We start from the raw sequence: 16,506 nt of genomic DNA on the forward strand, positions 1-16,506 counted from the left end.
GGAGGTTATTATACAACTATACCAGCAGGTTTAGTGAAAATCTAGTACAATAGACAATGCCATAAGGTAAAACTTGGATTTTACATTTTTAAAGGATTATTAAAAAAACCCAAAGAAGACTATAGGACAGTAATCACATGTGGCCCATGAAGCCTAAAATTTACTATTCACCCTCTACAGGAAACATCTGATGATTCCTGATTTACACCAAGAATACTGTATCTTTTCAAAAATAGTTCTCAACTCTTGGAAATGCCTTCAAAATAACTTTTAAACCCAATAAAAATTACATTACTTAATAGTCTACTTCTTTTCCCCCCTAAATTCACAGTAATATAAGTTAGTTCATTCAGGCACCTCAATCATCAGATGTGGCTCAGAAGACTGGTGATTTCCTAAAATCAAATTTAGCCCCAGCACAGGGAAAGGGACATTCTCCCTCCTACCATCCAGGAATCCAACCTCTAACGTACTCCTAAAATGTACAAGGACAAATGGAAATATAAAACTCAGAAGAACCCTCTGAGCAGCTAAAAACAATTTTTAAAGTCTAGCAGTGACACTAATATAACAGAACACTTTAATAAATCATTTCCTAAATGAAGGAAGGAAAAAGGTCATCTTTATTCTGAATGAAGTTTATATTCTAATCTAAAGCCCTGAAAGAGGGAAAATATTTCATTTTGACTATCAAAGACCCTAAGAAATGTACTGAATAAGAATCAAATGTATACAAATGTGAATAGCTGTGAATTTAGAAGTGGAAAATTATTTTATCCTACAAACGTGTGAAACTTTCTACATTAAACCAATGGTTCTACATGATAATAATTCACACATTAAGTTCAAAATCATATTTCGATTTCTCAGTCCCCACTATGTACTTTCAATAGTATGTTATTTGGAAATTAAGTTTTGATTTGAAAACAACATAAAATGTAGACTGACTTGTTTGTTTAATGGTCTGTTAACCTACTTAATTTGAAATGAAAGCAATTCAGAATGTGGCATGCACACGTTTCTTAAAAGGACAGAGTATCAAAAGAAAGAGGATGAAGACCATCATTACAGTGATTTGGGGAAAAACTAAGCATTCTCACTTACCTCTGGAATGTATTTTCCTGGCCTACTATGACACAGAAGATACTCTACCTCAATATCCTGGAGACTGAATTCCTTCTGGTCTGTGAAGTTTGCAGCTCCAGCACTGAGTTCCATCAGCATCTTGGCAATCTCGGGCTTTATGGCTGAAGTCAGCCGGCTGGCTGCTTCCATGACATGCTCCTGCACATCTCTGAGCTGCGTGGCTGCCCTGGCATAGTGAGTGTTCCTGAACACAGTACTGAAGAGGTCTGTGAGGAAAGTGCTGGCGCGACAGAAGACATTGAGGGCATCCAGGTACTTGGAGATGCCCTGCTGGATGTCAGCGATGGGAGTGGAGTGGGGCATGGCGTGGTGGCAGCTGCCCGCAGCAGAGAGGCTGCCCAGGGGGGCAGCGGAGGCTGCAGGTGCCACGGGCGTGCTCAGGGCCCGGCCTAGCTCGGGCAGTGGGCACTGCTGGTGCTGCTGGACCTTCTGCTTGGACCCGCCAAGCAGGAAGCGCCGCTTGTAGTCCATCTTACTGTCTTGGGCACTGCAGCAATACATGCGGGACGGGGACTGTCTCAGCAGCTGTGAGCAGGTCAGGTTCTGATTTCCTTTCCCAAAACTGTAGCTAGGTATAAAAATAGTGGAGTTCTGCAAATCTAAGTTTTAAGAAAGGCATTTCCATGAGGAAGGTGACCATGTCATCCAACGTAGATGTGAGAACAACAGGTTTGTATAATTAGTATGTTCAGTGTGGGCAGGACTTCTGACAAAAAGTAAAAATGTGTCCAAACTGTTGTATAAGAACTGCTAGCATCACACTCTGAATAAAAAGATGTTTGCTGAAAAAAATGTTTAACTATAATTACTTTGTAAGAATATTTTGATACTTGTATTTACAATGGCAGAAAAATAACTTAACTTTAAAAAATTAATATAATGTAATATAATGTATCTTCAGTATACCAGAAAAGTTAGAACCCAAAAACCCATAAGCTGATCAACAGCAATTTAAAAAGCAGTACAGAATTACTTCACTCTAAGTCTTAAAGAAGGAAGATCAAACGTCTGCAGAATTTTGACAGAGCCTGCCTGCCAAATCCATTTACCTGCAAAGCTTCTTTGCAATGCAAAAAATTTCCAAATTTCCTTTAATATTTTCTGAAAACAATTTAAAAAAAAAAAGGCTTTTGTTACTATAAGTTTTCTCCTCCTTTCCTTTTTGTTTGCTGAGGTAGCAGTTTCCTTGTAATGTTAATAAGTGGTGCTTCCAGACTGAGTTGGCCCTCAATTGTAAAGTCTGAAGCAAGAATGCACAGATGTATTTGTAAGGCCTCTAAGTCATTTCCTGTAATGGGGAAAAATAAGATAAAGTTAGGAAAGTCACAGGACAATGAGTAATTCTGGAACATTAACTCCTGAAATGCTATAATCCCCTAAGGTAGGCTACGAATAAGAAATCATATTATAACCTTACAAACACAGGTACAACAATGAGAGCTGAACTATGACATGATGACTGTTAGAAAATTCCTCAAGTTGTAGAACTAAAATAATACAACAAAAAAAGTTTGATTCCAAACAAACCACTCCAAAGCTGAGGGTAACAAGTGACACATCCAGCAGGGCCTGGTTATATTCAGCATACCCTTATTTCCTCTTCAAAGAGCTCATAAACCTGCCACAGAGAAGATCAGAAAAGTACCCAGACTGTGGTGAGGACTGCTGAGAAGTACAGCACTCACAAAACTTTAAGGGGGATTGAAAAAAGGAGACATGAGCAAAGACTGAGAGAAATCAGGAAGGTTGTTATGAATAATGTTACTCTGAAGTAGGCCTTGATTGTAGGATAGGTTTTGACAAGCACAAGCGATGGGTGGGGCTTACCAGGTCAAAGGACCACCATAGCAAGGTGTTGAGGCAGGATGGCATAGGGTCTTTTTCAGGATATTCAGATGATTTTCTTTCACAGATCACAGTTTCTATCTGGACAGCCCACCCTCCTTCAGAACTCCTGTTGAGTGCTTCTGCTGTACATTAGAATTTGTAAAGCCACATTAATTATAATGGAAAATTTGGATAGGGATAGATGTGATTGCCTTATTATCATTAATTTGAAAAAAGAACATTGGGGAACAGATTTCTTATAAGTAACGATTTGAAATGCTGTTTCTTCAACAGTTTGTGAGATTTCTTAAGAGTCAAGATTCTCTTGAACACAGAGCTACAAGTGGTAGCCAGGTTAGCTGACTATAGCTGCTAGCTGAACAGCACTCTCATCCCCAGCTCCTGTAACCCTCCTGTCTTCCTAGGTTCCTTATGCAATCACAGAACCATAAAGAAGGCATAATGATTGGCCATGAGGAGTGACAAAGTATGATTTGTATTTATTTATATCTACAAAAAATGGAAAAGGGAAAGTTATCAACAAGTAGACCAAACTATATACAGACATCATATAGTTTGAAGTTTATACAGACTGAATATAACATTTAGTAAAAATATATTTGAACTGTTGTTTTATTTGGGAGTACAGACAGTTCAGACTAGTGTGAACCCTGATGTTAGCTATGTGAGGCAAATCACACTACTCCACTGCTGTAGGTATCAGAAACTGCAACCAGAGCTGTCTAGACATTGCAATTTGAACCTACCCAGAGCCAGAGGTTCTGTAGAAACTACCAGTGTGTAAGAACTGGCACACCCTGCTGGGCTCCCCTTTGAACATCCAGAGGGAAAACTGGCGCCTGAGTGAGGGTGAGGAAGAATCCTGTCTGCAGACCTCCTTCCAGCCACTCACTTCTCCAGCCTCTGTCTTTATATACACGGCACTTTTATCCTGAGTATAAAAGTATCCTCAAACTCTACAGTCGTCCTGAAAACTAACAGCTGCACTTGCAGTGAAAACCATAAGGCAGGCAGTCACAAGAGGGAGCAGAACTGGGCTAGTGCTCCTTCAAAGTTTCTTCCCCAAGAAATGATCACTATATGGTCTATCTGGCTACCTGGAAGATCCCACTTTCAAGGGTCTGTGTTTGCCATGACTTGGAATACACTTGGAAAGGGAAAAGAATCAGATTTCCAGAGTTACCATATTGTATCATTTTAAATGTTCAGTTTCCAATTAAAATTTACAAGACACACTAAGTAATAAAAAAGTATGGCCCATACACAGGAAAAAAAAAAAATACCATTCTTGAGGAAGCCCAGATGTTGGATTTACTAGACAAAGACTTAAAATCAGCTATTTTGAATATGTTTAAAGAACTAAAGGAAACCATATCTAAAAAACTAAAGGAAAGTATGAGAATGAGGTCTCAGCAATACTAATTAAAGAATACTAATAAAATACATAATTTATATTTAAAAAATAGCACCAAATAGAAATTCTGGAGTTGAAAAATACAATAACTGACATGAAGAAATATACTAAATGGTTCAATAGCAGATTTGAGCAGGAATTAGCAGATGTGAAGATAAATCAAGGTTATCCAGTCTGAGGAACAGTAAAAAAAGAATGACAAAAAAAGAAAAGAGCCTCAGAGATCAGTGGATACCATCAACTATATCAGCATTATATAATGGGATTCCCAAGACAGAAGAGAGAGAAATGCATAGAAAGAGTACTTGAGAAAATAGTGACCAAAAACTTCCCCAATTGAAAAACACGAACCTACACATTCATGAAGCTTAACAAACTCCAACTAGGATTAACTCAAAGAAATCCACCTACACACAATATAATCAAATCACCTAAAGCCAAATGCAAACAAAGAAATCTTGAAAGCAGCAAGAAAGAACTCATTACACATAGTTGATTCTCATTATTTACAGCAAGTTCTATTACATAAAGTCCCCACAAACACTGATTAGCAAATACCTGAACCAGTACTCCTTTAAGACATACAGAGTTAAATTCCTGAGTCTCTGGTTATACATTTTCATTATTCAATCAATATATAACTTTTTTGTGTGTGTTTCTTATAAAGACACCTTATTTAATACATATTGTTGATTCATTAACATTGTACTCACAGCCAACAGCTCTGTAACTAATGACTGAATGAATCTTATCTAACACATGTTATTTTCTCTGTAGAGAACATTACAGCCTTCTTGGGCTCAGGAACACTGGACAGAACTTAAGCACCAGGCTTAGAGGCCATTTTAAACAGTGAAATTGCCAACAAAAAGCATAAAAAATGCAAAAATTGTGGCACTAAAAAGACTATGAAAAAGACACTTGTTTAGAGTCTGAGATCTGAACTAAGAAGGCACAGCATCACCTTGTTTGACCTCAACTAGGGGCATGCATACTGGGCAATTCAAACCACTCTGCACATGTCCACACATGACCACAAGAGCTCCACAAGTACTGATTTTGTGTTACAAGAAAATTTTTGGCCAGTATGTCAATCTGCAAAAACAGAATCTGAAAATAATGAGGACAGACTATACAGAACACTACTTGAAATACCTGTATTCCCAACATAATGGAGCACTCCTTTTCTTAAAAATCTAAACCATCAAGTTATAATCATCAGTTACTGAACAGCTTAAAAAACACGGAGATTTCCTTAAATAGTGAACCCTGAGAATATTTAATGTAATACGTCAACGATTCCATTATAAACAACCTTTCAGGATTTCATTATGATTTTTAAAAGCTCAAGCCTATATATTTTAAAGGATCAAGCCTATATATACAGTCTATCTGATAATTTAGAAGTATATAAATACAAATTTATGCTTTAAGAAAACAACTACATCTGGTGAATCATTTACTCTTTTCCCCTTCAAGAATGCATTATTTTTAAAGTAAAAAATAATTTTCCTAAAAGTTAAACAAGTTGGGGGATTATGTTATTAGTCATTAAACTTTTCATTTTAGTGCTAAGCTCACAGTGAAAATTTTTATTAAAATGCCAGTGGATATTACAACTGCTTAAAGAACAACTTAAGCTAATACATATTAAAAATATCTTCACTGACTGTTTGGTTTACATATAGCGGCTTCATCAAACATGATTACTTAAATCAAAAAGACAAGCAATAACAAGTGTTGGTGAGGATGTAGAGAAATCGGAACCCTTCTACATTGCTAGGATTATAAAATGGGATAGCACTCTGGAGAACAGTTTAGCAGTTTCTCATAATATTAAATAGTGTTACCACATGACCCAGTAATTCCACTCCTATGTATATACCCAAGATAAATGAAAAATGTACATCCACAGAAAAACCTGTACATAAATGTTCATAGCAGCATTATTTACAATAGCCCAAAGACAAAAACCGAAATGTCTATCAACTGATGAATGAACAAAATGTGGTATAGTCGTATAATAAAATATTTTGTGTCTGTATATATATATACATATAATGTGTACATAAAGGAATGAAGTATTGATACAAGCTAAAATGGATGAACCTTGAAAACACTGTGCTAAGTGAAAGAAAACAGATATAAGAAGCCACAAATTATATGAACTCATTGATATGAAGTGTCCAGAGGAGGCAAATACATAGAAACACAGAGTAGATTTGTGGAATGCGGAGTCAGTGTTAATAGGGACAGGGTTTTCTTTCACTATCCAGAGATTCTTATCAATTAAGAACTAGGTTCATTATATACATAATTGACACAAAGTTCTTGTTTTCCAACAGTCCTCTGGCCTTAGTAGGAGTTGCTTCTCAATGTTTAATGTTTTTTGAAGGCTTTCCCCCATGTTTATGTTAAAGTCTACTTAAGACTTGGGGTTCTTCTCCAGGCAGAGAGAACAAACAAGCCCCTTAAGATGAAAACTTGTTTTTACTTATTCTTAATAGATCAAGCATTTCCATGCTGATCTTTGCTTAATCAAAACTAGGCAGTGTTGAATTCAAGGAAATACCATGGAACTGAAATACCATTCAAGGTCTATCATTTTCAAATGGGATTTTGCCAAGAAAAAATATGCAGAAAAGGTGGTGACATCCATCTAAGGAGCTGTCTTCATGGCAGTGATTAATATCCCTTGATAAAATATTACTGGAAGCTGGGTGATGGGTACATAAGGTCCATCATATCATTTACTCTACATTGTATATGATTGAACATTTCTATAATAAAAAGTTTAAAATGTACACACACATGCATAGAAGGATCTGGATATATTCCTTTGATTTTTTTTAAACAAAATTCTTCTCAATGCTGACTGTTTTTCGAAAGTTCTTCCCCCATATTTATCTGCTTGAAGGACTTAAATATGTTAAATTCATTTAAGGACCTTTCCTACATTTGCTTAAAAAGAATTTTTACTGCGAAAATATTCACCATTTATGAATCTACTGTCGATGTTACTTGGAAATAAAAATGCATTATGAAAGACTTCAGAAGTTAGCTGTACCCAAGACTTGTAAGATTTAAGTATTATATTCAAAAGTTTTAATGCTGCCTAAATTCACAGACACACAGCAGAAAAGGACATTTTAGCAGATAAGTCATCTTTTCAACACCACATTAATTTGCAAAAGTCCTCAAAAGATTAAAATTGAACTCAGACCTGGTTATATCATTTAAAATATTCCTTTCTGTAATCAAAATCATCAGAATTTTTTATTTATTTAAAAATTGCAGTATCAATGATATACAATCTTGTATTAGTTGCAAGTATACAACACAGTGGTTTGGCAGTTACCCATATTATTAAATCCTCACCCTCAGTAGTGCACTACTATCAACATGGGAAGATGTTACAGAATCACTGACTACATTATCCATGCTGTACTATTATCCCCGTGACCAACTTATATTATGATTGAGAATTTTTGTGCCTTTCTATCCCCCTTACCCTCCCCACCCACTTACCCCAAACCCTCCCCCATGGTAACCACCAGTCACTTCTGAGTGACTGTAAGTCTACTGCTATTTTGTTCATTCTCTTTTGCTGTGTTTTTTTATTCCACAAAGAAGTGAAATCATATGGTATTTGTCTTTCTTTGCCTGGCTTATTTCACTAAGCATAATACCCTCTAGATCCATCCATGTTGTTGTAAATGGCAGGTGTTTTTATGACTGAATAATACTCCATTGTGTATATGTAACACATCTTCTTTATGTATTATCAGCAATTTGTTTCAAACAATAACAAAAAACATACTTGGAACTAAAAAGGGTTTTTTTATATTCATGACTGATAAGATAGAAAAAGTGGTCATCCTGAGAAAATGTGAAGAGCTTCCCTTTAGAGAATGCAGGGGGCAAGACAGTGGCCTTAAGGACCAAGTAACTGAGTTAGATCCTGTCTCTAACACACTTACCAGCTATGTGACCTTGGGCAAGTTCCTGAACTTGGAGTACCTCAGTTTCATCATCTGTGAAATAGAGATAATGCCAGTAACTCTGTTATAGGGTTAGATGAGTTTATACACATAAAGCATGTAGAATAATGTCTGGCACTAAATGTTTTATGATCTTGTTATTAGTGTCATTCCCCCACAATCAGTGAAAGTAAGCAAGCCTTGGATCTGTGTTTGGAAAAAAGTTACTGACAAACAAGAAAGGTTTTATAAAGTCACTCAATCTCTGAACTGAGTAGAAATCTACATATCCTAAGGTGGGAGGCATCATGTTTCAGTGATATAACAGCTATGATTTGTGAACACAGAGAACAATTTTAAATCTATTTCAGTCATTAAAACAACAAAGAAAATGGAGTGAAAAGCAGTCTTGCTGTCACCAATGGTGTGGCACAAAGCAGCTCTATTTCAAGACAACAGGCTGAATAAATAGGCATGTGTATGTACCTCTCCTACTTACCCCAAATCCCAGTGACACATAAAGATGTTCATAAGGGAATCACAGCATTACAGGAATGACAAGGGCTGAGGGATATAGTCTATTTAAATGCTGGCCACTTTCTGGAACACGGAGAAAAGCAGATGAAACTGTATGGTGAGACAGACCAGAGCACAGCTGGACACTTCCCAGAACATGCAGAGCCAAGGCAGGCAGAAAGGCAGAGTCCTTTTCCCTGGAGGAGCTGGATAAATGCCCCACTTTGAGTCAGTAGGTACAGAAATCAGGAGTGGGAAATAGGTCCATCAACCTGATCTCCACACTTTCCACTCCTGATCATTCAATCAGTCAACACTTACTAAGCCCAGATGACTGATGAAAAACAGGAAACTCTTGTCAATTACCTATATAACCAACCCAGTTCTTCACCGGTAAGATCATAAGATAGTGAAAGAAAACCAAGAGGACAAAAAAGGACAACCAATATGAAAAGCTGACCAAATCTCAGAAGAAATACGTATTTTAGCTCCTAGAAAAACAACTGAGAAGAAATCTGTTATACTCAAAAAGAAATTCTGTTATCCTCAGAGAGATCTGTTAAGAAAATGCATCCTTAAAACAAAGGTAAGCAAACTGGATTACTGTCTAACTCCATACAGAAAAGTAAACTCAAAATGGATCAAAGACCTGAATGTAAGTCATGAAACCATAAAACTCTTAGAAGAAAACAGGAAAAAACCTCTTGAATATAAACATGAGCAACATTTTCCTGAACACATCTTGGGAAAGGGAAACAAAATAAAAAATGAACAAGTGGGACTGCATCAAACTAAAAAGCTTCTGTACAGCAGAGGACACCATCAGCAGAACAAAAATATATTCAACAATTTCTCCAATGAGGGGCTAACATCCAAAATACATAAAGAACTCATATGCCTCAACACCCAAAAAACAAATACGATAAAACACGATAAAAAAATGGGCGGAGGATCTGAACAGACACTTCTCCAAAGAAATTAGGATGGCAAACAGGCACACGAAAAGATGCTCCACATTGTTAGTCATCAGGGAAATGCAAATGAAAACCCCAATGAGGTATCACCTCACACCAGTTAGGATGGACAACATTCAAAAGACAAGGAACAACAAATGCTGGAGAGAATGCGGAGAAAAAATAACCCTCCTACACTGCTGGTGGGAATGTAAATTGGTTCAACCACTGTGGAAATCAGTATGGAGGTTCCTCAAAAAACTAAAAATAGAAATACCATTTGACCCAGTAATTCCACTCCTAGGAATTTACCCAAAGAAAACAAGATTCCTGATTTGAAAAGATATGTATGCCTGTTTATTGCCACACTATTTAAAACAGCCAAGATATGGAAGCGACCTAAATGTCCATCAATAGATGAATGGATAAAAGAGATGTGGTACATATACATAATCAAATATTATTCAGCCATAAACAGAAAAGAAATACTGCCATTTGCAACAACATGGATGGAGCTAGAGGGTATTATGGCCTGAAATAAGTCAGGAGAAGAAAGACAAACACCATATGATTTCATTCATTTGTGGAGTATAAAAACAAAGCAAAACAGAAGGAACAAAAAAAGCAGTAGACTCACAGACACCAAGGGACTAGTGGTTACCAAAGGGGAAGGGTTGGAGAGGGTAGGGAGGGAGGGAGAAAGGGATTAAGGGGCACTATAATCCACAATCACAATATAGGCAGATCACTGGGACGGTAGTAGAGCACAGAGAATACATTTAATGACTGTATAACATCATATTACGTTGATAGACAGTGACCACAGTGGAGGGCTGAGGACATGTATGGGTGAATGCTGTGTATGTGAAACATCATAAGATTGTATATGAATGATAGCTTAATAAAAAAAAATTGGGGAAAAAAAGCAAGCAAGTCAAAGGAAGGAGAATTCAAGAAAGAATCCTTAGAAATAAGAAATATGATTGCTAAGATGAAAAACAGAAATAAAATGGCAGTGAATACTCAACAAAATATTAGCAAACTGAATTAAAAAATACATCAAGAAGATCATACACAATGACCAAGTGGGATTCACCCAAGGGATGCAAGGATGGTAAACATTTGAAAATCCATCAACATCATCCACCACATCAACAAAAAGAAGGACAAAAACCATATGATCATCTCCATAGATGCTGAAAAAGCATTCAACAAAATTCAACATCCATTCATGATAAAAACTCTCAACAAAAGGGGCATGGAGGGCAAGTACCTCAACATAATAAAGGCCATATATGATAAACCCACAGCTAACATCATACTGAACAGCAAGAGGCTGAAAGCTTTTCTTCTGAGATCAGGAACAAGACAGGGATGCCCACTCTCATCACTGTTATTCAAAATAGTACTAGAGGTCCTAGCCATGGCAATTAGACAAAACAAAGAACTACAAGGAATCCAGATTGGTAAAGAAGAAGTCAAACTGTCACTATTTGCAGATGACATGATTTGTACATAAAAACCCTAAAGACTTCACTCCAAAACTACTAGAACTAATATCGGAATTCAGCAAAGTTGCAAGATACAAAATTAACACACAGAAATCTGTGGTATTTCTATACACTAACAACGAACTAGCAGAAAGAGAAATCAGGAAAACAATTCCATTCACAATTGCATCAAAAAGAATAAAATACCTAGGAATAAACCTAACCAAGGAAGTGAAAGACCTAAACCCTGAAAACTACAAGACACTCTTGAGAGAAATTAAAGAGGACACTAACAAATGCAAACTCATCCCATGTTCCTGGCTAGGAAGAATTAATATCATCAAAATGGCCATCATGCCCAAAGCAATATACAGAGTCGATGCAATCCCTATCAAATTACCAACAGCATTCTTCAATGAACTGGAACAAATAGTTCAAAAATTCATATGGAAACACCAAAGACCCCGAATAGCCAAAGCAATCCTGAGAAGGAAGAATAAAGTGGGGGGGATCTCACTCCCCAACTTCAAGCTCTATTACAAAGCCACAGTAATCAAGACAATTTGGTACTGGCACAAGAACAGAGCCACAGACCAGTGGAACAGAATAGAGACTCCAGACATTAACCCAAACATATATGGTCAATTAATATACGATAAAGGAGCCATGGACATACAATGGGGAAATGACAGTCTCTTCAACAGATGGTGCTGGCAAAACTGGACAGTTACATGGAGAGAATGAAACGGAATCACTGTCTAACCCCATACACAAAAGTAAACTCAAAATGGATCAAAGACCTGAATGTAAGTCATGAAACCATAAAACTCTTAGAAAAAAACATAGGCAAAACTCTCATGGACATAAACATGAGTGACTTCTTCATGAACATATCTCCGCGGGCAAGGGAAACAAAGGCAAAAATGAACAAGTGGGACTATATCAAGCTGAAAAGCTTCTGTACAGCAAAGGACACCATCAATAGAACAAAAAGGTATCCTACACTATGGGAGAATATATTCATAAATGACAGATCCGATAAAGAGTTGACATCTAAAATATATAAAGAGCTCACCTCAACAAACCAAAAACAAATAATCCAATTAAAAAATGGGCAGAGGAGTTGAATAGAGTTCTCTAAAGAAGAAATTTAGATGGCCAACAGACACATGAAAAGATGCTCCACATCGCTTGTCATCAGAGAAATGCAAATTAAAACCACAATGAGATATCACCTCACATCAGTAAGGATCGCCATCATTGAAAAGACAAACAACAACAAATGTTGGCAAGGTTGTGGAGAAAGGGGAACCCTCCTACACTGCTGGTGGGAATGTAAATTAGTTCAACCATTGTGGAAAGCAGTATGGAGGTTCCTCAAAATGCTCAAAATAGAAATACCATTTGACCCAGGAATTCCACTTCTAGGAATTTACCCTAAGAATGCAGCACTCCAGTTTGAAAAAGACAGATGCACCCCTATGTTTATCGCTGCACTATTTACAATAGCCAAGATATGGAAGCAACCTAAATGTCCATCAGTAGATGAATGGATAAAGAAGATGTGGTACACATACACAATGGAATATTACTCAGCCATAAGAAAAAACAAATCCTACCACTTGCAACAACATGGGTGGAGCTAGAGGGTATTATGCTCAGTGAAATAAGCCAGGCGGAGAAAGACAAGTACCAAAGGATTTCACTCATATGTGGAGTATAAGAACAAAGGAAAACTGAAGGAACAAAACAGCAGCAGAATCACAGAACCCAAGAATAGACTAACAGTTCCCAAAGGGAAAGGGACTGGGGAGGATGGGTGGGAAGGGATGGATAAGGGCGGAGAAAAAGAAAGAGGGCATTACGATTAGCATGTATAGTGCGTGGGGGGCACGCAGAGGGCTGTGCAACACATAGAAGACAAGTAGTGATTTTACAGCATCTTACTATGCCGATGGACAGTGACTGTGAAGGGGTATGTCGGGGGGACTTGGTGAAGGGGGGAGTCTAGTAAACATAATGTTCTTCATGCAATTGTAGATTAATATACCAAAATAAAAAAAATAAAAAAAATAAAATTAATGAGTTCAGACTCAGCAATGATTTTTTGGTTGTGACACCAACGTGCAGACAACAAAAGAAAAAACAAATTGTTCTTCATCAAGATGAAAACTTTTGCACATCAAAGGACACTGTCAATAGAGTGAAAACACAACTCACAGAATGGGACAGAATATATGTAAATCATGTATCTGAAAAGGGATTAATATCCAGAATATATAAAGAACTCCTGTAACTCAAAACCAAAAACCCAAACAACCCAATTTTTAAACACGCAAAGGACTTGAATAAACATTTATTCAAAGTGAAAGACAAATGTCCAATAAGAACATGAACAGATTCTCACTGAGCATTAGGGAACTCAAATTTAAACCACGAGATACCACTTCATATCTATTAGGATGGCTATTATAGAAAGAAAAAAAAAACACAGAAAACAAATGTCAAAGATGAGGAGAAATTGGGATTCTGTACACTGTTGAATGTAAAATGGCACAGCTGTGGTGGAAAACAGTACGGTAGTTTCTTAAAAAATAAACATATAATTACCATAGGATCTAGCAATTCCATTCCTGGGTATATACACAAAAGAACTACAAACAGGGACATGATATTTGTACACCAATGTTCAGAGCAACATTATTCCTAATAGCCAAAAGGTGGAAACAGCCAACTGTCCATCCTGGGATGAAAGGATAAACAAAATATGTTATAACCATACAATGGAGTATTAGCCTAAAAAGAGAGGGAATTATGATACAAGGCTCAACAGAGATAAACTTATGAACATATATGTTTGTAAATGCATCCACACGGCAAGCTACTTCTCTACTTGTTAGGCCACTGGTCTGTAGAAAGCTAGCAGTGGTTGCAGTATCGGTAGCCTTATGATACGTGCAGTGGGGAGAAAGGCAGAGATCAGGGTCTCTACTTCCAAAGTCACAGCTAGGTAATAGAATCATGAAGCAGTCTGTTTCTCAAGCTCAGGCAAAGAGTGAAAAATGCAGGTGGTGGACACTGCTGACTGTTTCTCTGGGGAGCCTGTCCTTTATTTTTTACATCTGATTATATCATCTTTCACCACACACACACACACACACACACACGCACACCTTTTCCCTCATTTCTCTAGTCAAATATGTTCATTTGTTCTTCTATAGTTTCAGATTTTGCAACTTAATCTATCTTGCCAAAACTGATGATCAAATATAGATGAACCTTTTAAAGAAGATGTACAAGTGACCAATCAGCTCATGAAATGATGCTCAACATTAGCTATCAGAGAAATGCAAATTAAAACCACGAGATACCACTTCACAACCACTAGGATGGCTCTAACCAAAAAAGACAGACAATAACAAATGTTCACAAGAATGTGGAGAAATTAGAATCCTCCCAAACTGCCCATGGGAATGTAAAATGGTGCAGACACTTTGGAAACCAGTTTTGCAACACCTCAAAAGGTTAAACATAGAATTACGATAAAACCAAGCAATTCTCCACAACTATGTGTAATACCCAAGAGAAATGAAAAACATATGCCTACACAAAAACCTGTGAAAGTTCAGAGCAGTATTATTCATAATACTGAAAAGAGAAAAAAAACTCAAATGCTTATCAACTGAATGGACAAACAAAATATAGTATGGTCATATAATAGATTAATATTATTTAGGCATAAAAAGGAAGGAAGTACTGATACATGCTACAATATGGATGAGCTTTGAAACCAGTAAGCATAAGAAGCCAGATATAAAAGGCCACATACTTCACTATTCCATTAATAAAAAATGTTCAAAATAGGCAAATCCATTGAAACAGAAGGTAGACTGTTGCCTAGGGCTGGGATGCACAGGAATAATGAGGAATGACTGCTAATGGGGTTCAGGGTTTCTTTCTGGAGTGATGAAAATATTCTAAAATTGACTATGATGGTGACTGTATAACTCTGTGAGTATACCGAAAATCACATACTTTAAATGGGGGAATTGTCTGGTATGTGAGTTACAGTTTGATAAAAGCTATTATTTTAAAAATTAAGATGAAGCACTCCACAAACAATTCCCTCTTTTGAAAAAAAAAAAACAAGAACAAAATTTTCTCTCACCTTCAGTCAACAATAATGTAAATCTAAATATCTACCCTTGATAAAGTGGAGACACTAAGGCAATTCTTCAGGGAGATTAGTGGTTATTGTCTATGAAGTTCAAAGCCCAACCATTTCTATGTTTTTTTGTCAGTTCAGAATGACACAAGCCATATTTAGAAATATACTCCAGAAAAATATTTGAAGAATTTTATTCTCAACATTCATGAATTTAAAATAATCTATCCAGGCAAGAGAGAATGCCTTAAAGATTCAACTCTTTGTTCTCTCCCCTCTAGAGACTCTACTTTTTTTGGATTCTCTTAAGTTATCACATGAAAAAGAGTGAGGCAATACAAGAGACTCACTTTAAACCCAAAGACATACACAGACTAAAAGTGAAGGGATGGAAAAAGATATTTCATGCAACTAATAGGGAAAAAAAACCAGGAGTTGCAGTTCTTGTATTAGACAAAATAGACTTCAAAACAGAGACAAACAAGGACATTACATAATGATAAAGGGGTCAATCCAACAAGATAAAACCATTATAAATATCTATGTGCCCAACACAGGAGCACCTACATGTGAAACAAATACTAACAGAAATAAAAGGGGAAATAGAATGCAATGCATTCATTTTAGACTTCAACGCTCCACTCACTCTGAAGGACAGATCAATCGACAGAAAATAAGTAAGGAGGCAAAGGCACTGAACAACACATTAGAACAGATGGACCTAACAGACATCTACAGAACTCTACGCACAAAAGCAGCAGAATACACATTCTTCTCAAATGCATGTGGAACATTTTCAAGAAGAGATTATATACTAGGCCACAAAAAGAGCCTCAGTAATAAATTCAGAAAGATTGAAATTGTGCCAACCAGTTTCTCAGACCACAAAGGTATGAAACTAGAAATAAATTATGCAAAGAAAATGAAAAATCCCACAAACACATGGAGGCTTCACAACATGCTCCTAAATAACCAATGGATCAATGACTAAATA

General features: G+C 36.7%; 1 protein-coding gene across 9 annotated transcripts in view; it reads right to left on the bottom strand.

Moving 5' to 3' along the window:
• The window catches only part of GARRE1 (granule associated Rac and RHOG effector 1), a 77,601-nt gene that overhangs the window by 44,689 nt on the left and 16,406 nt on the right, over window positions 1-16,506 (bottom strand). For 6 of the 9 annotated variants that reach the window (XM_037021586.2, XM_073225820.1, XM_037021579.2 and 3 more), the window contains exon 2: window positions 1,105-2,434. In XM_037021586.2, coding sequence (XP_036877481.2) covers window positions 1,105-1,647 — 543 coding nt within the window. In that variant the 5' untranslated portion in view covers window positions 1,648-2,434. Of the gene's footprint in view, window positions 1-1,104; window positions 2,435-2,973; window positions 4,346-8,388; window positions 8,423-16,506 lie in introns of those variants that run through there. The other 3 variants (XM_037021580.2, XM_037021582.2, XM_037021584.2) reach the window with 3 other exon arrangements.

This window comes from Manis javanica, chromosome 17, assembly GCF_040802235.1.
Source record: "Manis javanica isolate MJ-LG chromosome 17, MJ_LKY, whole genome shotgun sequence".
Classification (NCBI taxonomy): domain Eukaryota; kingdom Metazoa; phylum Chordata; class Mammalia; order Pholidota; family Manidae; genus Manis; species Manis javanica.